General features: G+C 45.8%; 1 protein-coding gene and 1 non-coding gene across 2 annotated transcripts in view; both read right to left on the bottom strand.

Moving 5' to 3' along the window:
* Positions 1-1,461: 1,461 nt before the first annotated feature.
* Positions 1,462-22,727, bottom strand: part of LOC121453353 (solute carrier family 28 member 3) — a 53,319-nt gene continuing 32,053 nt past the window's right edge. The window contains exons 7-18 of the mRNA XM_041660072.1: positions 21,939-22,052; positions 21,138-21,215; positions 20,380-20,460; positions 18,710-18,790; positions 16,569-16,694; positions 14,527-14,657; positions 12,399-12,567; positions 11,102-11,299; positions 7,601-7,682; positions 6,994-7,092; positions 6,665-6,776; positions 1,462-4,204 (exon numbers count right to left, since the gene is read on the bottom strand). Of these exons, the coding sequence (XP_041516006.1) occupies positions 4,075-4,204; positions 6,665-6,776; positions 6,994-7,092; positions 7,601-7,682; positions 11,102-11,299; positions 12,399-12,567; positions 14,527-14,657; positions 16,569-16,694; positions 18,710-18,790; positions 20,380-20,460; positions 21,138-21,215; positions 21,939-22,052 (1,401 nt within the window). The 3' untranslated portion in view covers positions 1,462-4,074. The remainder of the gene's footprint in view (positions 4,205-6,664; positions 6,777-6,993; positions 7,093-7,600; positions 7,683-11,101; positions 11,300-12,398; positions 12,568-14,526; positions 14,658-16,568; positions 16,695-18,709; positions 18,791-20,379; positions 20,461-21,137; positions 21,216-21,938; positions 22,053-22,727) is intronic.
* On the bottom strand, positions 20,053-20,159 carry LOC121453727. The gene has a single exon (XR_005975048.1). It is a non-coding gene; the product is annotated as a U6 spliceosomal RNA (small nuclear RNA).

Genomic DNA, 22,727 nt, shown 5'->3' with positions numbered 1-22,727 from the left:
GATTTTCTGCACCCTGATTAGTTGAGTTTCTGCATTAGCCACTGTCCAATGCCAGAGGAAGTTCTCTGATGAGGTCTGAGGGCTACACTAATCTGTGGGCAGAGAAATATGTACTTAGAAAATAGTAGGAGTAGATTCGCTCTTGGGGTCTAGGAATCCCAAGCCATGGACAATAGGTAGGTGGGATTTTGGGGGCAGAGAAAACACTGGGAAGAAGATAGTGGAGTCCCCAGCTGGACATGGGCAGTGTACAATAAAGGTAATAAAGCCACAAGGCAGAAAGCAAATTAATAGACATTAAATTATAAGAGCTAGTTAGAGACAAGCTTAAGCTATCGGCTGAGCTCTCGTAATTAATAAGTCTCCGTGTCATTATCGGGGTGCCAGTGGTCCGACTACAGGCAGGTATCCCACACCCGATGTTGGAATCTTTATTTGATATCCTGTGGCTTTTGGCAACTTTTAGGTTGCAGAATTCTCCAAAGTGAATGTCCCGTTGTGGGCCAGCTGAGGCCTGGAACACCTGGGGGCACAGAACGGTGAGCAGCTGGGGAGAGAATGAGCTGTGAGAACGGTAGCCACTGCTTCTGTGCCTATGGAAGCCAGAGAAAATCAAATGGCCCCAAACACCTCCCTTAGCAGTCTCTCGAGGAGGCAGCAGTGAGCTGATATTTAAAAGCCATTAATTTCTATTATCTGGAGACTCAGCATGCTTAGGAGAACCTGGGTATGTGAATTTACTTTTTAATTTTAAATTTTATGCAATCTAAATACAGATAAAGCATTTCTGGTAAAATTTCAATACCTCGTTTGAGGTAGGCACACTGGATTCTAAAGTCTTCATTTGATAAGGGAATATAAAACATCTCCTTGAAATGATACTTTAAAATTGATCTTATGCTTTACTGTTTTTTTTTTTTTAAAAACATGATGGCTATGTGGTAATCTTAACTTACACATTGTTTGATTGTATCCCACTCTCTTTTAGGGAGCATCTTACTGGTCTACATAGTGACTTCCAGGCCATGAAGGGTTGCATAGTGACAGTGGCCACTTTACCAGGTGATCTAACTTGGTTCTATTTACACGGCCTGGGGACAGCGAATAGAGCGTCCACCACCTTCAGCAGTGTCACAGGCTGCGAACCAAGCCTTCAACCCACAGACCTTTGGGAAATACTCAAAATCTGAACTCTGGGGAATGTCTAACTCCATCCCCTCCTTGGCATTATGTTACCTCACTTAAAAAAGGCGAGAAGGAAGAGCTAAAGCCAGAACTCTAAACAGAAAGGTGTAGGAGTATTCCAGGTATTTCACCAGCTGTAAAGAGGAAGTGGGATGTAGCCTGCAAATGCTTGGTCTTCATAGTCACACACTCCCTTCATGCTCCTGTATGTTGTATTAACGAGAAGCAAGGTGCGTATACCAGTCCATTACCAGTGACCTCTTTGACTCTGCTGGCCAGAGTGGAGAGAAAGAAGCTTAGTTACGTTTATATAAAACTATTACATATGTTAGGTTTTTCTCTTCCAGTTTTCAACACAATCATTGCTTTCATCACAAATGTCCATTTTTACAAACTCAGGAGGAAAACCTGTTGACAAACACAGTGGCAACTGATTTCCCTGAAGCAAGCCAGTAAACTCAGAGAAGAGTTAAACATTCAAGGAAACATAATGACAAAAACCAAAAAAAACCCAAAAAAACAAAAACAAAAACAAAACTAGCTTGACAGACAGGCACACTAAAAGCAGCCAAGAGGTTCTCTTGGTGGTTCTCAGGAAGAAAAACATACTAGAGAAAAAAAAAATCAGTGCGTTAGCAAGCATCAGAAAGAAGACAATAGCTACAGCAGACAAAAAACAGGCAACGCGGGAATAATTGCCACTCGTGATGTCGTACCGTCGGCTGCAATGAAACCTTAAGGCTTACAAAGACATGCGAATGGATTTTCCTAAAGTCTAAAGATTGGGACTGATGTAAATAATAAAAAAACTAGACTATCTTGACCTTTTCACTTCAGGTATAAAACATCCTTTGGATAAGCAACTCCTCCTTCCATTCCACCAAACCTAGAGCAAAAACCACAAATAATTCCGACTATTTACATGTAGATTATTTTAAAAATTGCTCCTGTGTATGCTCAGAAGGGAGACAGAATAAACCATTCAAGGCGCTGCATCACCCTTTCCCCGGCGAGGCTCTCCCTTTGGAGTCCCCGTGAGACTCAGAGGTGTTGAGGTTTTCCTCGGCCTGGTGTCTGCACTGCTCCGCTGACATCTTCCAAACCCAGAGTTCAGTAAGCACGTGTGATGTCTTGCTGGTTGATGGGAGAATCGATGAAAGGCATTCCCGTCTCGGTCAGCATTGATTTCCCTTCGTGGTTGGTCCTTACAGGTCTTTCTGACTGAGGAGTAATGTTTTACAATCTTGTCATCAAGAACATAACAAAATTGCACATTAATAATAATTCACAGGCCTGTAAATACAGTCTACCCAAGGACAGAGACATGGATATCAGGCACCTTGGTAGCCTACTGTATTATTTCTTTAAAGTGGTCACTGTTCTCTTCTTGTGACAGGACAATTCATTTGTGGCCACAGATACCATGAGTGCCACAGGTCTTTCTTTGGCTCATAGCATATTGTGGAAAGGAAGGGTGTTATGACCTTGCAGAAGTCTGTTGTTGTTGCTTGGAGACACCGTCTTGCTAGGTGCCCTATGCTGGTTTGGAACTCATAATCTTCCTGTCTCCGTTCCCAAGTGCTGGGATTACAGGAGTGGGCCAAATCTGGCTCCCAGAAGAAGTTTTAGGAGGTGTCATGTTGTTTCTACATGTTTCCCTAAGGTCTGCGAGCCCCCTATAGGGGCTGCTTCTTTGGCCTAGATACTAGAAATGGACACATAGATTAAGTCCAAATTCAGCAATGCAGAGACTCCTAATTGATAAATGTGCTGAGAATTAGTGACTACTGAGTGCTCATCCAAAAGCCAGGCATTTCTACAAACTCCCTCAAGACACAGGGGTAACACACAGGGGTGGGGAGTCTGTGAGAGCCAGGCAATAGGAAGATCACAGTGAAATACTGTCTTCTGGACATGCCTCGGGCCTGCCTTCCCGAGCTTAATATAGATATGGTTACTTGCAGAAGATCAAGTCCCCCAGCAGGCAGTGAGAGACTCAGTGAGTTACAAAGCAAAGAGATGGGGCATGGTGAGCCATGTCTGAGAGGAGAGGGAAGGGAGACTGGGAGCTGGGGCTAGGCATGATCAAGATACATTATATGCACGTGTAAAACTGTCAAAGAACAGGTAAAAGATATTCTTAAGAAAATATATTAATTTAAAGAAGATGTGGCCTGAATGCTTACAAATTCCTGAAGTTCACGAGACTTCAGTCCTGAAACTGAGCATTTTACATATAGGAGAAAAAGATTTGTGAGACGTTAAAGTTTCGGGGAGGAACTGCAGCCAAAGTTTCTGTAAACTGATTGCTTAGAATTCTCTGAAGTTTGCGGACTTAGATTGGGTTCCACATGGCCTCTGTGATTTGCTGAAGGACTCTTGATTTAAGGAGAGGGTAACCTATGAGTAGGTCATTGCAGATTAGCCCTTCTTCCCATGAGAGTCAAACTGAAGGTATTTCAGACAGCCTTGAGAGAAGGTAGGATGGCCTTCCTTGAGATGTGTTTAAATCCCATCTCTCTGAAATACTTAGAGCACTGAAAGAGGGTATGGCCGAGTCATAGTCCAGTTGTTGATAGCTACCACATAGATGCTCACACACACATATTTTCTCATGAAATCCTTGAAAATAGAACATTATTTGGACTGGAGATCACACACCATGGTTTGGGACGTCATCATAGGAGCTCTCCATGGGAAGAGGTGGGCTGAGAAGGGAGGAAGCAGGACACACTGTCGCAGGAAGGATGCACTCCAGACTTTCTTCCTTCTTTGCCATTAAAGCTGAGTCCATGCTGGAGTCATCAACCTGGAGCAATGCTTGCTATCCCTTCCAGAGCAGAAAGCCTAGCATCTGCATTCAGAATCCCGTCGGATGCAGGGCTGAGCTCATGGTGTAGCAGGAGGGACCCAGCTGCAGTTCAGAGTCGATGGCTTCAGCAGCTCGCAGCAGCTCTTCACAGCGTAGAGGCTGAAGTTTCCTCCTGGGATGACTTCATCTGGTCCCTTGATGATGGTGCTGGGGAAGCAGAATGAAACCGTTAGCTGGGTCTCAGGACACTGGAGGGGAGTAGACAGTGATGCATTGAAAATGGTAAGGGCAGGAAGCCGATTTCCTCGTTCCCACGCTGGATAGGATGCGTTAAGGCAGAGATTCCTGAGGGTTGGTTACTTTTGGTTCTCAAACTCTGGGTGGCCTTGAGGACTCCCCGTATTTATCTCAGAATAGCAATGACAGGATAGCATCAATTCGTATTAAAACAAACAAACAAACAAACACTTGCAGAGGCCTGGAGAGATGAGTAAGAAGTTAACACTGGCTGTTCCTCTGAAAGACTCTGGTTCAGTTCCCACACATCAGCTCACAGCTAACTCCAGCCCTGGGGGAATCTAATGCCCTCTTCTGGCCTCCATGGGCACTGCATACGCACAGTGAAAAGACACACATGCAGCTGCTTATATACATCAAACCAAAACCTCAAAAAAATTTAAGACTGCTGTACATTAATAAGAACATGCGCAAACACCGGTTTTGCAAATCAAAACTGCAGAGGGTGGAGGTGGATGGCGTGGGTCTCTGGGAGCCTAGCCTCTCATTCACCAGTGCGCGTTAGCAAGCTGTCAGGACCACCTGGATGCATTTGAAAATGAGGCAATAAAAGGAAAAAAAAAAACCCAGTAGGTAGATAGTTAGAAAATAGCAATCTTGAGGTCACCTAGACCTGATTCCATCCCAAAGAATCAGCTCTGCCCTAAGTCCCATGCCCCTGGTAATTGTGCTAGTGAGAATTAGTGACAGGCAAAGGAATGGTGACGGATCACAGCTGCACCGCCTTGAACTTTAAAATGCTGTGTGAGAGGAGAGACACAGAAGGTCTGCAGGCTGAGGCAGCGGACTCTGTGGCGCAGGCTGAGGAAGCAGGGCTCTATGGCGCAGGCTGAGGCAGCGGGCTCTGTTGCATAGGCTGAGGCAGCAGGCTCTGTGGCGCAGGCTGAGGCAGCAGGCTCTGTTGCATAGGCTGAGGCAGCAGGCTCTGTTGCATAGGCTGAGGCAGCAGGCTCTGTGGCGCAGGCTGAGGCAGCGGGCTCTGTTGCTATCTGCCCAAGAAAGGCAATTCCTGGCGAAGCATGGCTGAGTTTACAGATTTCTTTCTCTAGTTCTTCTCATCTGCTCCGCCACACATTCTCTGTGGTCCTGAGAGTGAGGTCTGGTGCGATCTCTGCCCCCGGGTGGAGACAGGACCTTTATAAACTGCCTAGAAGATCCTGACATCTCTATCTAGTTAGAAGGTTTCTGTAGAGAAGAAATTATGTCCCTCCCCTTTAAGAACTAACCTAAACAGGGCTGCCAATCACCCAGACAAGAAAACACTCCTCAGGAAAGGACTTTAAACAGTAACATAAATACAAAACTTATCAAAAAATGTGGGTTGGCCATTGTCCACTCTTACCCCTTGAGGCTGCTCCACGTCACTCTGGAATAAATATTACACTCTTGGTATCTCATCCAAGTTCAACTGAGATCTCTAGGACTGGGGACCTGAGGTGAGGCCAGAGTGAGATCCTAGCAGCAGGAATCAAGGACATTGGCTTTGGGGACAGGCCGGAAGTTCCTGTCTTGATAATGCTGGGACTAATATTGCTTGACTAGACACAGCCTCCCTGAAGCTTCAAATGCAAAGGAAAAGTGTGGTTGTGCCGAACTTACATGGTGATTGCAGGGTTCAAGTGAGTTTGTTCACACAAAGAGCACCGTGCACAGGGGTACACACTACACACTTGTGTGCAGCCTAGAAGTGTTTTACTTTCTAGCTTTCTAGTTTTCTCTGAAAAAACAAGATCCAAGGTTGTCCGAAATACCGTGAGTTTTCTCACGCGACAGTTGAAATGTATGGATATGGTCTTTATGCTGGGACTACAGTAGGGCTGTTTGCTCCAAAAACAACGTGATCACACTATCTGCCTCTCTGCCCATTGTCATGGAGCTTGGCCCAGTAGTCATGGCAACCAAATAAGTGCAGTAATACCATGATAGCTAAGTCTATGGTACTAGTCAGAGAGCGGTTAGCATTCCCTCTAAGAAGATGGGTAAGGAAGGCCAAGAGGTCACCTGGAATTCATCTACGACTTCCCACCTCTCAACTGCATGCGACCTTGGGGGGTGCTGGACTCTGCAGCTCATGGAAGGTCAATGAAGGCGGGGACTCCGGGGACTCCACGACAGCTTCAGTAAGTCATCACCAATAATGGTGTGAGAGTTCGCATTGATACTACCATTTTGGGTCCACCCACACTTCTATAAGGAAACCTAATAGACTCACTGGTTCACTAAGCAGGGCCTCGAGGAACTGTCTACTTTTGTCTGTTGTCGAGCCCTATCTGGGGTGAACAGATATTTGTCCACACCTCCCTCAGGAAAGGGCACACGAAAGATGGATTTGATTATTACTTAGAGATTGTAGGAATAATAAAAAAGTACCTGCTCAACAGACTTTGGCAACAAGATAGCACTTGGGTTGTGTTGCTGAGTAAGTTGGTGTTCCCCAGAATGTGATGGCAGTCGATATCTGAGGGGGTGCTAGAGAGTATGCCTGGAAAGGAACAGAGTGCCATTTATTGTCGCAATTTAGCAAAATCCCAGAACCCTCCTTCTGTTCTCGGCTTCTTCACTCCACCCCACGCATTTCACTTTACAGTGTGCGTAGCCCAGCTCCAATTCTCAGCTTCCTGGGGCAGCATATGCTGTGTGTGCAGCCTGGAAGCCTGCCTCCCTATGGGCATCCAGGACACGAAGGATCAGTGCCATACCTGCGATGCAGGCTGTCATAAAGCAGGCAGTGGTCCCTGCGATCAAGGCTCTCACTGCTCCAGAGGCAATGTCGCGCTTTCTGCTCGGAGCTATGGATGCTGGAAGAGAAAGAGACTTAATTGGAGATTAAGTCAATTTAGAAACCCAAGTTTTTAGTCCATTCTTTAGAGACTGGACTCAGGTCAACCAAAAAGAAACAAGTCATGAAATTATCCAGAGGGCCCACAGAACACTGAGAACAAGGCAATGCCAATGTTACCAGGAAGAAACTGTCAACAAGATGATGTCTAGTTGCTGTCACCGTCTATGTCAATGCCCATGGCAGACATCAAATGCCGTGGGCCCCCAAGAACCCTTCAGATGGCTGTTATAACTCTATGAGCCCTGATAAACAAGTGACTGATTGTATTGGCTTGAGAGAAGCATCTGTATGCCTGAACATATTTATCTTGAATACTAGAGTGTGCATAGGAAAACTAGTCCAGAGCAGAGATAAACACAGGCCCCAGGGGACTTCACAGCTGAAGAGCCATTTTTCTGACAGAACACTAGAGGACAGACTTGTGAAGTCCACAGCTGTGGTGGAAGAATATTCTTTTCACTTACTAAGTCCGCCGATCACTATTCCCAGGGAACCAAAATTGGCAAAACCACAGAGGGCGTAAGTCGCAATGGTCTCAGAACGAATCTGTAAACAAGCATAAACACTGATGTGTACGTGATCTGACCACCCCTTCAGAAATCTGACACCCCAACTGGGCCTCATTGGCTATAGGATTAATGCTGATAACCACACACACTGCTGACTGTCAGATAACCATTGATGGTTTCCTTGTGCTCCTCACCTTTGAGGGAGAGTGGAAAGAATGGTGTAGGCTCAAGGACCACTGCCAACAGGCTGGGGATTAGAGAGGCCTTGAGGTCTAGAAAAGCTACTTCCTGCTCATTAAATAACTTCTAATGTTCCATCTGACTTGGCTACCTGCCCCATTGTAGAAGGCACAGTACTAGCTGGTGGAGATGAGAAGCTGGTCTCAGAAAATATTTATACTATATATGTGCAGACAAAGGACTTGCTTGGAATATATGAAGAGCTGCTATAGTTCAACAAGAAGACTACTGTCCAAGCTTTGGAAGCATTGCTACAGGATATGCAAATTGGCAATAAGCATATGGAGCGATGGGGAGGTGCCAACCACTGCACGGAGAGCCAAAATAAATCCTCTTTAAGTGGATTTATTTTAGGTATTTTGTCAGTTACTGAAAGAACTAAATTTAAAAAGCAGCGACTGCCTATCCTAAGTTTGTCAGGATGTAAAGCGTCTGGGCTGCTTATGCATTGCATTAGGAGAGTCACACAATGAGTTTGCTCTCGTGGTGAACCAGTGGCGTCTCACCGAGGTGACACATGCTGCCTGAATAGCCCTGGAGAAGAACACAGCCACAGCAGTGGCTACAAGGAAGAGCCCATCAACGAGACAGTGCCACACTCAACCATCACCGTCTGTTTCTACTCCCGTGGGAGAAAAAAAAATGCAGGCCACAGGAAGACTGCTTAGGAATGTGAGTGTGAATACAGGATGACTATACTCAGTGCACACTCAAAACAACACTCTTTGTCTACCTGGCACCATCAATGAGACCAGACTGATAAGTCACTTACCCTAAAAGTAAAAACGGTGTCACCTATACACTTGTCAGAGCAAGTATGGAAAATGGACGCATCAGCTTCACACTAGGATCCAGGCCTGAGAGGCCCCTGGACAGCAGATTGAGAAAAGGTGTAGCACCCTGCCCCAGACCCCATAGGAGACATTTCACACTTCAGCAGCCGGAGCCCACTAGCCTCTTTCTGGCAGGAACCTGGCAGAGGTGTGTGCAGACGAGGCCGTGTAGGGTTTTACCAGTAGAAACGGAGGCTGGGCCGATGCCACTTTCTTTTGCCCCCAAACGTAAATGATTATACAATGGAACGAGATGGGCCATACTAAGAAGGTAATGGTCTCCTGTGTGTGAGCCAAGATGCTCAGAAATTTGGGGTAACTGCTTTTCCCACTGCAACCCGACAATAGCAGAGACCGCCGAGCTGTTTTCACATGTACCCCATATGCCTGCCTTTGGCTGGGCTCACTCCAAATGGAATCATTTCTACAGTTGGGGCTCCGCCTTTCCAACAAGCTTTTCAGAGACGCCATTAGTACTGCCAGAACTGGCAGCTTGCTTTGCTCATTAACAAAAGCGCTTTCTCCTGACAACAGGGAAGTAGCAAACATGTCGGTTAATTTAGCCCATTGTTTACTCTGGGCAGGGAAACAAACTGCTTCAGATGGCAGCCAAACAATGAAGATGGCTGTCCACATCCCGCTCTTGGCTTACCACAAAAATGAACTGTGAGGACAGAAGACCCAGGAACCCCACTCCTATCTCATTTGGGGGCACAGAGCCCCTGACCACAAAGTCATTCTCATGAGGATGCCTTTGGGAGGTAACTCCACTTATATAATCCTTATGTTTGGTTTCTGGGAGTCCAGGGAGGAAGTGGAGGTCTCTGGGTGAGCATCTCAGTACTGGGGCTATAGGTTTAATGCTGGGGACGTTCACTCCACATGTTTTGTTCCAGAGACAGACTGCATAGTTAGAAATGTTCATTTCTCCGGGTTTTTTTTTTTTTTTGAGGTGATGACTCTGATCTTTGGAAGGAAATAAATTGGACACTCAGTTGCAAAGACATCTTCATTCAAGTTAAGTTCCACACTCCATCAAAGCCCAAGAAGGTGAGAGCCTCTTTGCATGATTATGGGGTGACTGACCCACAGTTTTCACTCACAGACAGAAATATTTTATCTTCCCCTTCTCCCTTTCATACCAGCAATTGCACCTCATTATCTTTTGAGGTTGATGAGGTACAGGGTGTGTAGTCAGTTTCTTCGAAACCACAGTGTTGAAGAGGCCTTCACAGTCAGCCACCAGCTCCAAGAAATCAGTCCTGCTCCCAAAGACCTCGGTGCTGAAGGCGGGAGGTTAGAATCTTCAGGGAGGGACCCTCAACTGGAGAACTGCCTCTATCGGCTGACCTTCAGCATGTTTGTGGGTGTTTTCTTCATTGCTGATTGAGGTAGGAAGGCTTGGCCCCCCTGTGGGCAGTACCATCCCTAGGCAAGTGGGCCTGGGCTATGTAAGAAGGTGCTGAATGCGAGCCTGGGAGTAGCCAGGAATCAGTGCTCCTCTGTGGGCTCTGCCTCCAGGTTCCTGTCCTTGGCTTCTCTCAGTGATGAACTTTCTGGAAGTGCAACCCTCTCCTTTCCCAAGTTGCTTTGGGCCATAGCATTTATCACAGCAAGAGAAGAGCAGATGAGGACAGGAAGTCAGGCCCAGTAAAGGGAGTTAGGTGGCCAGACCACACCCTTGGAGGGGATATTGAGACTCTGTCCCTTCCCCCCTTCTTTATCTCCCAGTTACTTTGTGGTGAGCAGTCCCCCTGCTCTATGCTACCATGCTGATGAGCTACTTTGTACAGAAGAGCAACAAGGTCAGAGGATCATGAGCTGAAACCTCGGAAACTGTGAGCCCAGAGGAGCCTGCCTCATCATAAGCTGCCGACCTTGGATGTTAAGTTACTGGAGCACAAGGGTGGCTAGCAGAGGCCTGTGGTGTCCTCGGTGCTCTTGCCTTAGTGCACTAATACCTGTCCCAGCTCATAGGACCCTAGGACTGCTTTTGAAAAAAATAAAATTTATGCCCTGGCATAAGCTGTAGCATGCATGGGCAGCCCTTATATGGCGATTCTGTTGAACTTGTCCATATTCATGTTGGATTTCATGGTCTAAGTTGGTGAGGATGACTGACCAGGATTCTTCCTCAAGAGGGCACCAGATCTCATTACAGGTGTGCTTATAGTCTTTAAATTCCCTCCCCCTCTCTCCTTCCCTTTCTTTCTTTCGTCACACACATATCACATGGTCAAGATAACCTGACTGAAAATTATGCTGTGCTCATTGTGAGTGCTATGAGACCAAGTTCTTGGATTGTTCCACTCTGCTGTCCGTCCTGTTCCCGACAGACAGAGCTACAGTCACCATGTATTTATGTGATAAAATTCATACATACCGACATATATTGCTGTACGCCATTCACAAATTTGGGTCCGGCTGCTTTTCTCAAACTGATCAATTTTGAGAGGTGGTCATAAGCCACAAATTCATTGAAGAATGTCTTGTAACCTATGAGCTTGGCAACCATAAAGCTGTCTTGCCAGTCGACTCCCATCATGAAGGAAAAGGGCATGAAGATGTAGGAACAGAGGAGCTGCAAGAGACAGGTGTTGGCACTAAGTGGTTTGCCTCTAACTCTGCCACCCCGTCCCCTGCAGTGACTGGACTGTTCCTGCCTCTTCTGGGCACAAAGAACCCCTTACACTGAGCTGCCCTTCTTTATGTATCAGGAGCATATGCTTGATCCTCAAAAAACTGGTGTCAAGGCTTGATTCCCGTGTAGTGGTGTTAATGGATGCACAGCCCTTAAAATCACTGAGTATCTTTCTTAGATATTGCATTAGCTCTCTGTGGAATGCATTATTTGAGAGAACATTTGTTTGAAGACGGTCAGCTCCTTGGTCCCCCCTTTTCATTTTCTCTGTCATGTGTGGGTCTTACCAGATATGACCCTCACACCGATGGTGGATTTTCAGCCTTCAGAATGGCAAGATAAACAATTCTTTTTTCCTGATAGGCTTCTCAGTCAAGTGTTCTGTTACAGCACAGAAAGCATACTGAAGCAAGAACTGGGTCATTGGGAGCAGCACGCATTCTGGGGAGGTCAGCAGAGAATGACTGCTCTGGGGAAAGAGGATGACAGAAGACAGCACAGGGCGAGATGACGCGTGTGTGTGTGTGTGTGTGTGTGTGTGTGTGTGTGTGTGTGGGGTGTGTGTGTGTGTGTGGTGTGTGTGTGTGTGGTGTGTGTGTGTGCGGTGTGTGTGTGGGGTGTGTGTGTGTGTGTGGTGTGTGTGTGTGTGTGTGGTGTGTGTGTGGTGTGGGGTGTGTGTGTGGTGTGTGTGTGGGGTGTGTGTGTGTGTGTGTGTGGGGTGTGTGTGGGGTGTGTGTGTGTGGGGGGGGTGTGTGGTGTGTGTGTGTGGGGTGTGTGTGTGTGTGTATGGGGGGTGTGTGGTGTGTGTGTGGGGGGTGTGTGTGTGATGGGTGTGTCCAGAGTGTATGAGAGAGCATGACGTAGTTGGTTAGGAAAGGCGGCTGCACTTTCATGACTTGTTTTCTGGGACCAGGGCTCCCTCTGTAGCCCACACTGGCCTTGAACTCATGGCCTCCTAAGTGACAGAATGAAAGACGAGCCACTGTACCCGGCTTCTAAACTTCAAGATATTCAGAAACAAAACATGACAGAGTCATACCTCAAAACTCAACTGTGGGTAGTCGAACATGTTTCCAAACCAGGATAGGGCCGAGTTCACAAAAGACAGCAAGGCCAGGAAGGCAATCAGATTCACGGCGATGTTTGCCACCAGGGGGATGGACGAGGATGCGCCCTGTGTTGCCGCCTCCAGGAAATTTCTTGAATCGCTTTGTTGAAAAGTGGGAATTCCAGAATTACCATGGAGTATCTCTGAATGGATGCTCCAGCACAGCCATGGCCCAATCACAGTTGCCGGGCATGAGGTGAACCCTTAGGCGCAGACCTTGGTCAAAGTCCTCAGGCTCTTACAGCCTCAGAATCACCACGGGGCTCAGGATTGTTACCCCCAGTGGGGATGTGGACGCCACTGCTGCATCAGCCTTGGAGATTGAATCCTGGGCTCCATGCATGCTAAGTATCAAACCCATTACCACCTCTAATCCAATAGTGCTTTTATTTTATTTTTAAAGATTTATTTATTATGTATACAATATTCTGCCTGCATATATCCTTACAGGTCAGAAGAGGGCACCACATCTCATTATAGATGGTTGTGAACCACCATGTAGTTGCTGGGAATTGAACTCAGGACCTTTGGAAGAGCAGCCAGTGCTCTTTAACCTCTGAGCAATCTTTCCATCCCCCAATAGTGCTTTTTTAACCTGGGGATATTTATAATAAAAAACCCAGAGGTGACAAAATTGTATAAATTTAAAAACTATTTATCAAAAGTCATTACCAGGGAGTATTTATAGAATCTCCTGGCTCTAAAAACTAACAGTTGAAACAAAGCCTGTATCACTCCACTTCCTTTAAGACTGAGTCACTTTAATCCCAGCACTTGGGAGACAGAGGCAGGCAGATCTCTCTGAGTTTGAGGCCAGCATGGTCTACAGAGTGAGTTCCAGGACAGACAAGGAAAGAAACCCTGTCTTGAAACCCTCGCACCAACAGATTGACTCCTATTGTGGGCTCTTCTTTGATCTCCCATTAACCCTTGTAATGTCAGAAGTCTACCCTTAAATCTACCCACCTCCCCCACTATACTGATCACCTACGTGGCTGCCTCCTTACACAGCATGCCTTATGTAATATACCATGCAAATCTTCATGGTTCTGACTCTAAATGGAGCCTTCAGGGTGCTATCTCTTATCCCCATTATTTAGGCCAAAAGTATTTCATATTTTGGTGTTTGGGATAGTTGCATTATCCATAACAAGGGCTCTTGTGGGACGAGGGTAAGGCTTAAAATATAACTTTATTAACTGATATTTTTTTTTTTTTTTTTTGGTTTTTCGAGACAGGGTTTCTCTGTGGCTTTGGAGCCTGTCCTGGAACTAGCTCTGTAGACCAGGCTGGTCTCGAACTCACAGAGATCTGCCTGCCTCTGCCTCCCAAGTGCTGGGATTAAAGGCATGCGCCACCACCAGGAGGCTATTAACTGATATTTTATATGTACCTAATATACATGACTTGAGAGTAATTAGATATTTATTATTTTCTATTACTTCTCATATGAGCATGATGAATGTGCCAAGCTCATAGGACACATACATAGGACACATATGTCATGGAGTTACTTTTGTCCTCCTGCCTTTCAGTGCCCTCGGAAATCACAGGTCTTCAAGCCTGGATGGTGAGTGGCTTTACCTGCTGAACTCTCCCGCAAGCCCTATGCAATATTTTAAATAACCTGTGCATAAAACAAAGCCGAGTGGCATGAATTTTCCACTTTTGGCATTGTGTGATGTAATGGGATACTTATCAACATCTTAGCTCCTGGAGCCCCTTTGCCGGTTTATTTCTTTTTTGTAGAACAGAGGAGAATGAAGCAGCTTTTTGGTTTCACAAGTGACCTGGGAAGCAGCCATTTTGTGACTTCCCAACAGTGTTAAAGCAGGGCTCAGCGAACACTGGTGTATTTACACAGAAGCGCCTTCATAACGGACGCTTCAGAAGCAGGTGTGTAGGAAGACTTTCCTGAGCATTAAAAGAGAGGTTGTTTTGTTTCTTAAACTCTAAGGAGTCACTGGGAAATTGAATGTCATATCATTCTAAAGCCAAGATCGTCTGTGCTTCCTTCTCCAGCCTGTACGATTATAAATTCAGTAATCTGTCGACTTACCCATTTTCAATTTTCATGGCATTCTTGAGGGTCACTTTGGGTTTCTCTGTTTCTGGCCAGAAGAGTTTGGCTACAGCAAGGGACGCAGGTGCAGACATGACTGAGGCGGTTAGCAAGTGTGTGGAGGACACCTGTGGAAAAGAAGAGGCCCGTTCTATCCCGTGCCAGAGAACAGGGTCTCCTGGGAGGTCTTGTAGAATAGCCTCTCCCAGTATGCCCAGTCCTGCCGCCTCGGGAGTCAGAGGTCAAGACAGGAATTCATGTCAATTGACACCTCCGTGGAAAAAGCACAACACCCAAATCTGGCCATTTGGGTTGAGAATTAATCCTGCGTTGTAAGAATTTTCAAAGATTTCTTAGCCTCTCTGTTGTCTCTCTGAACATTCTGTTGTGTAGTGACATTTTATTTGTATTTTAATAAATAAAGCTTGCCTGAAGATCAGAGAGTAAAACAGCCACACTGGTCAGCCTTACAGACCAGACCGCAATAACACACACCTTTAATCCCAGTAGATAAGGAAATTGCAATAGAAACCAGGTGGTACATGCCTTTAATCTCAGTGGTGCACACATTTAAACCCAGCCCCAGAGAGGATTATAAAACGGGAGGAGACAGCGCTCAGTCTCAGTCTCGTTCTGAGATCCTGGAGGCAGGGTCGCCATTTCAGACTGAGGTTCAGGTAAGAGCCAGTGGCTGACTGCTTTGCTTTTCTGATCTCCAGGTTGAACCCCAGTTTCCCTCTCTGAGTTTTTATTAATCCTGCTTCACCGCTGTCCCCTGTAGCCTGCATCTTGTCACATCCTCAGTTCAGATGCTGGAGTCTGAGGTGGAAGGAAGATGGAGAAAGGGCCTCCGGGTCATGCGCAGAGATGGATGGTCCCTCCCCCTGCCTCTTCTCTCTCGAAACCCTATCTGTCTTCACACATCATTAACACACCTCTCTCCTTCGTGTTGTAAACTATTTCTTCTTCCTCATTGCTGGTCTACTCCCTTCTAGCCTGTCCAACCCTGGAACTATTCTGGATTTTTCTTCCAAGACTGGGAGGTTTAATCTTGTCAACTTGACTGCATGTGGTGATTTGAAAGAAAATGGCCCCCAAAGGGACTAGCACTATTAGGAGGTGTGGCCTTGTTGGAGGAAGTGTGTCACTGTGGAGGTGGGTTTGAGGTGTCATATGTGCTCAGGATACTGCCCAATGTCTCAGTCCACTTCCTGTTGCCTACAAGATGCCGGACTCTCAGTTACTTCTCTAGCATCCTGTCTGCCTGTATCCCACCATGATGATAGTGGACCAAATCTCTGAAAATGTGAGCCACCTCAATTAAACATCGTTTCTTTATAAGAGCTATCATGGTCATGGTGTCTCTTCACAGCAATGGAAACCCTGACTAAGACACTGCATCTAGCCTCAGGCACTTCTGTGAGCAATTTTCTTGATCAGGTTATTTGAAACAAAATGATTCACACTAACTGTGGACCTCACTTTATGGTTGCAGCCCAGATAAAAGGACATAGAAGCATACTTGACTTTTTGCCTGTTTGCTCTCTCTCTCTAAGACAAGTCCATCCATCCATCCGCTGTGGCACTCCTCCACTGGTATTACAACCTACTTCATGTTATGAATTGTAATGAAAATATCTGTGTTTTCCAATGGTCTTAGGTGATCTCTATGAAAAGATCATCCAACCCCAAGGGATCACGACCACATGTTGAGAACCACTGGTTTAGACTGTTTTGGCTGATGTCAGTAATGGGTTTTGTGTTTCCCCCAAATTGAAATTTTTAGGCAAAATAACCTTGTCGTATAATTTCACTTTGTAGTGGTTGATATAGTTACAGGAAGGTGGCAGCAATATGGAAGCGAAGACCTCAGTCTCCTTGGGGTCGCTATGTCCAAACACCAAAGCAACAGTGGCTACTTTTGTCACGCTAACAAGGGGGAAACTTTCTTGTCATTTTCCATCAACAACAGGAAAGGAAAAGAAACAATAAAGAAGTAGGAGATCAGACTTACTTAATTATATCCCAAACATTCTTACCCCGAAAGAGATGTAGGCACCCAATACGCTTCCAGCGATCGTAGCGAAGCCAGCTGTCATAATGGCGTGGAGTTCTGACCTGGTGACGTGTGGTAAATATGGTTGGACCAGCAGTGGAGACTCGGTCTGGAGACAAAAGCTAAGTGTTACCTTTCAGGTGCTTGACACTGTATTCCCTATTGCAGTCTTAGAGAGACTCAGACCTTCTCCAGAGGTCACCAGGAACTCTGGAAATGCAAATTCTCCACCTGGAACCAGAAACTCTGAGAGTGCCCCTGCCCCCACAGTCTGTGCTTTCCAGGTGATTCTGGTACCCAACTCCTTGGGGCTCCTGGCTTCAAATGCCAAAGTAACCGGGAGCAACTTTTGTTCATATTTTCACAAGGAGCAGTTTCACAAGGTCTCTTCAACGATGATGAGAAATAAGAACGGTAACAACAGAAAAGAAGAGACCGAACGTTGTGTAAGTTAATTAGACTCCGAAGATTCTCACCGCAGAGAATCCATGCGCCCAAGGTGCTTCAGCTTTTGCAGCACGTCCAGAACCATTGCTGTCCTGGTCATTTGAACTCTAGATCAGTGTGCATGTGTAGTCCTGGGTAAATCTTGTAATATGTGGGGCTATTTAAACAGAGTCCTCCACCCTACTTTGGGCTGGATGCTATGAGGACTTGGGATATTTTCCTGAAGATTGGCCAAGTATCTCCACCTAGTATTCCGGCCTTATAGACTGGAGATTTCCAAACCACTATAACTTTCTGTCTTCAAGATGATCTTGACAGACTCATGCATGTTTTGTGGAAATAGAGACCATTATAGATAAAAGAATAGGAGCAGGTATCTATGGGCCCTTTCATGACTGAGACTCTGACAGGCCAGGGTATGGTGGAATAGGCTTGAATCTCATTACAAAGGGCAGGCAGCCTGCAATGTGGGCTCTCCATCAATAACAGCAGCACTTTGGGCATATTAACTGTCAAATTGAGCGCCACAGACGCATGCGTGCAATTTTACAATTTTCTGCTCATTATGTCTAATTGTTCTGTGAGATTGAATGTGCTGAGTCTCAATTTATAGACTAAATAGGAGCCCAGTATGCAAGACCTTTTACCCCACAGGTACCAGCAATCATCTCAAGATGGTGCCTTAATTAGTCCTGAGAGAGTTTATGACTGTAATTATTATAATTTCAGCTCCTAGGGAAGGAAGCATTACCACCACACACACTAAAGACTGCTTCAGGCTACTGAGCCAGCCTTACCAAGAAGGCTCAGCCTGCCTTGAGCACTGTAAACCTGGGACTTGGAGCCATGCATTTTTCTGTGGTATGGTTTTTGCCTCAAGTCCACTTTATTTGGGCAGTTGCTGGCAGGATTCCCATGTCCTCATTGGGGGATTCCATGATTCCATTTTCTCCGAAGCTATGTATCCTGAGTGATGCAGCTCGTTGCCATTCCTAACCTGTCCGTGGCTTAGGTTTGCTTCAATGTTGAGGGATTCAGTTCTTTGTTTAAACGGCCCTCAGACAAAGGGGTGTTTATTCATCTGATGGGTTAGAGAAGTGAGGATGGTAGACTAAAAGCTTGTCTTTGAGGAGAAGAAACAAATCTGAGGCATTTTCTGCAGGCTCAGTGAAGGTGGATGGCTAAACACATCAGGGATGAGGTTTGAGTGTGTGCCTGTAGGACGGTTGGTGGGTAGCTTTGTCTTCTTCATCATCACAGGCATTGCAGTGGAGAGCGAGAGGGTCCCTACTCACTATCTGTAGCTCAGACATCTGAGGTGAACAATCACGAGCCTCTGCAGAGCTGGCCAAAGGCCCCAGGAATGGATAAAGGTTTGTGGAGAATGTGTATACAAGAAGCCCTATGATTTGATAAAAATAATGGTGTTCTCTCTCTGAGCTTTCAGTAGCTCAATTCCATGCTAACATAACCTCCCTCCTTTCCCTTTCTATACATACAAACATGCATACACACATGTGTGTGTGTGTGCATGGTGCTAGAGATTTCTTATTTCATGCTCTTCACTCCACCCCGAAGAGACGATGCATCCATGAACTCGTCTTCATCTGTTTTGGAAAGAGAACAATCCCATCAGCAGCTGCTCTGCTTTGCTTCGTTTCTGTGATCACAACTTACTTGCCCAACAAATATGTTGCCGGCAGCAACGACAGACTCAATGGGGGATGACCCCATAGTGACAAGCATCAACCATCCAACCTAAAAGAAAGAAAAGGACCAAGTCAGCAAAGAATTGTTTATATAGCAAAGACTTAACAGTCGAGTGAACATCTCACTGTGTTAAGACACTGAGGTCTTTAACGGTTGATGGCAGATTGGTGATTGGCGATGGGCTGAACATGCCTGAGACTCCTCCAGACCGGGTCAATCAACCCAAGTCTTCCTACTCGAGTCTAAGTCTGCACCATTGTATCATTTTGAGCACTATAGAAATGGGTTTCTGCAGATTAAATAAAAGTAATGAATAAATCATTACTACCACTGACAGAAAGCTTTTCTGTGTCTGAGAAGGACTGTAAGCAACAGACCTGAGTGATCCATCTATTCTTGGCTCTTTGGAACAGATGCTATTGTTCTCCGTATTGCAAAAGAGGAGACTAAGGCACAGAGCGGTTATTCAAGGCTAGCCCACAGGAAGTACTAAGATGGACGTGACTGAAAGGATTTTCCCTATTTAATTCAAATGAGCATGTTTTTGGGGGTTCACTTTTGTATGGCTTTGTGGCATAGTTAGAATAGAGAGACCCCCCAGATATCTACATATTAAAGGTCTGGTCCTCAGCCACAGTGTTATTAGGAAGAGGAGGCATTTAAGGGGTGGAGCCTAAGGCGAGGCCGGAAGTTGTTGGAAGCCATCCTTGAAGAGATCCTGGGGCTCAGTTGGTTTCCCTCTGTTCTGATTTCTAGGCATGAAGCCAGTGTTTTGTTCTGCCTGACACTCATTTTTTGCTTTTTATTTATGCATGTGTATATTTGTACACGTGGCTGTGGCCACGTGTGTACAAGTGCTGACAGAGGCCAAAAGATGTCAGTGGAGCTGACCGTGAGCCCCTGGTTTTGAGTGATGGGAGCTGAACTCAGTTCGAGCAGAAAATGTTCTTAACAACTGAGCCATCTCTCTAGCCCCGTGTGTCCTGACAAAGATGAGAAGTCAATTGTTGGGGCAGCAAGAGTGTGACTTACTTGCTTAAAAAAATTCTATGCTTATAAAAATCTCAAGAGCAAAAGCAACATCTTTTTGTTTCTGTTTCTGCACTACCTGCAAGGCCTGGAGGACCTTGTGAGAAGCCAAGGCTATGGACCTATGTAGAAACCACAAGGAAACAGCAATGCTGCTTCCCTGGGCAGGCATTTGACCTCTGTTCCCTCTCTGCAGAAGTAACGTCTGTGGTTTCATGGACATGCCCAGTGGGTTGCAAGTCAGTCCCTTTGAAGGGCACTGAGGCAAAATTCTTTTTTTTTTTTTAATGGAACGCTTAATGGATTTGCGTGCCATCCTTGCACAGGGGCCATGCTAATACTCTCTGTATTGTTCCAATTTTAGTATATGAGCTGTCGAAGTGAGCATGGTAACATTCTTGATATGGATGCATGAAGGATTATGGGTAGGATTCTAAGAACTTAGATGGTGGTAGAGGAGAGTCTAGAAAGATCTGATGTATTCTCAGTGCCTGAGTAACGGACTTTGAATCTGAACTAACTCTCCATCAGTACATCCCAGAGAAGTAGAGTCTGATTTCAAGAGAGAGAGGAGAGAGGCCGTTCTAAAGCGCCTCTCATCCCAGTACCTTTCTGACGACCCACTGCATCAATCCCACGTAGTAGAGCACGGACATCACAGTGCTGAAGAAGACCACGATGGGCAGGACCTGTGGGTGGGGTGGGGGTGAAAACGTGGTCACTGGTGGATGCAAAAAGTACCATGCATTCCCTACTAAGCTTCCCCTCTGCCTCCCTTTCGACCCTGGATGTGCCGTAACAGAAGCAAAGTCCCTCTGAGCTACAGATGTCTCCATCCAGAAGTTGTCCTCTGGACAGCATCCGACTCTTTAAGTTCTTTATGGGGTTGGTTTGAATGTGTCCCCTAAGGTTCACATGGTAGACATTTAATAAGCATCTGGGATGGAGTCTTTGGGAAGTAATTAAGATTAGAGGAAGTCAGGGGCTGGAGGGATGGCTCAGTGGTTAGGAGCACTTGCTGCTCTTGCAGAAGACAGTTTCAGCTCCCAGCACCCACATGACAACTCACAACTGCCTGTGACTCCAATCCCATACGGTTTTTTAAATAAAATGAACCAAGAAAAAAGATTAGACGAAGTCATGAAAATGGAATGGCCATAACAAAAATAATGGCTCTCCTTGGAGTCTGCTCCTGCAATACCTCACCCTTCCCTGCTAGTCCACAGCAAGACACCAACCAGGGAAATTTGTGCAGGATCTGATTTGTAAAAAATCTATTAAAATATCCCTAAAAACACATTGTGTCTACAGCGTTAGCGTTCCTTTAATTTTAACAGGCAGGCAGAGAAAAGATACCTGGAGTTACCTTAAATGCGAAGAAGTGATCTGTATACTTCTCCCCGAAGACAAACATAGCTCCGGCATCAGTGTACCCCAGAAAAGTCTGAGAGAGAGAGAGAGAGAGAGAGAGAGAGAGAGAGAGAGAGAGAGGTGTCATTACAAACCATGAGTCACAAGCCACAGATGAGCCTGAGGCCCTGCAGGGATGGATGAGGGCCAGCAAAGCCATCAGGCAGATTTGGGAAGTTCATGTTCTCAGCATTGCTCCTCCAGCGAACGCTATGAAGCCTCCTTTTAAAGCATCCCAACATCTAGACTTTCTGCCACTTCTAACACTTAGTCTGCCTTGCTCTGACTGTGGTCATCGGCTCCCATAAGTCATAGGTGCTACATGAGGATGGCCCTAGTTACCACCAGACACAGAAGAAGGCCTGTTCTCTATTTGGGGGAACTATCTCAGAAGTGTGCCACCCCTTGGGCAGGGTGATGGGACGGCAGGGAAAGGGGCGTGGCCAATGGGTGCCACAGGTAGGGACAGCAGCCGGCTTAATCAGCTACGTAGATGAATGTATTCGAGACAAGCAGCAAATCTAATTTGTGCTATGGAATTAAAATTAGGGTACAATATTACAGATAAATTACCTACTTAAAAAAAATGTCCTGAGGGTTACACCCAAATGTTAAAAGTACAAGAACACAAAGAAATCTTTTTTGGATAAGCTCTCTTGAAGCTCAGGTTGGCTTTTCACTTGCTTTATAGCCAAGGCTGGCTTTGCATTTCTGACCACCTGTTCTGGATCACCCAATTTTCTTTTGAACTGCTCACCTGAACTTGTTTCCCCAGCCAATCAAAAGCAATAAATCCAGGCTTAGTTCTAAGAATTAAGAGCCCAAGAAGAAACTGTAATCCGATTCCCCAAAAGACAGGCCTCCAGTAAACCTGCGGAGAAAGATGGAGACCATTAAATATTGCGCTAACTTCATTCACAAAATCATTCACTATTGTAACGAGACTTAAAGAAACAACAAAACATTGGTCATGCAGAGACAGCTTTCGGAAGTGGCAACAGACCCCTTTTGGTTGTAGTTTCCTTATTAGGAAGTTAAGGGTGACCTCAACATAGATGTTCAAGGGGCCACTGTCCCCTTCGGAGCATTCTCACATGTGGTTGGGGAGGCCAGGAGCAGAGAATGTTTTTCCAATTGATTAAATGTGTTCTTTGACAACTTCATACATGTACATAATCACGTTGATCACCCTCACTCCCTAGCCTTGCCTATCTCCCTCCCACCCTGTCTATCCCGCTTATCCTTACAAATCTTTCTCACATTCCTGTCTGTTTGCTTGGTTTCATAACTCACTGAGTTTAAACAGGGCTGTCTGTGTGACCGTGGATTGGAGCTATCCACTGAGTCTGGTGGGTTCAGCAGTGGGCACACAACTGAAGACAATGACCATGCCTTTCCCAGAATTTATCAATAGCCTGAAACAATTCAGGAACCCACGAATTTGATGCACATACAACTATCTGGGAAGAGCTCAATAAAGGATCAGGTTGACCTGTGGCTGTATTTGTTAGGAATTATCTCTATTACATTAATTGAAGTGGGAAGA

This window comes from Microtus oregoni, unplaced genomic scaffold, assembly GCF_018167655.1.
Source record: "Microtus oregoni isolate MIOR12 unplaced genomic scaffold, Mior012 000011F_ref0000422, whole genome shotgun sequence".
NCBI classification, from domain to species: Eukaryota; Metazoa; Chordata; class Mammalia; order Rodentia; family Cricetidae; genus Microtus; species Microtus oregoni.
The sequence above is the reverse complement of the archived record's forward strand: the minus strand, read 5'-3'. Positions and strand labels throughout refer to the sequence as shown.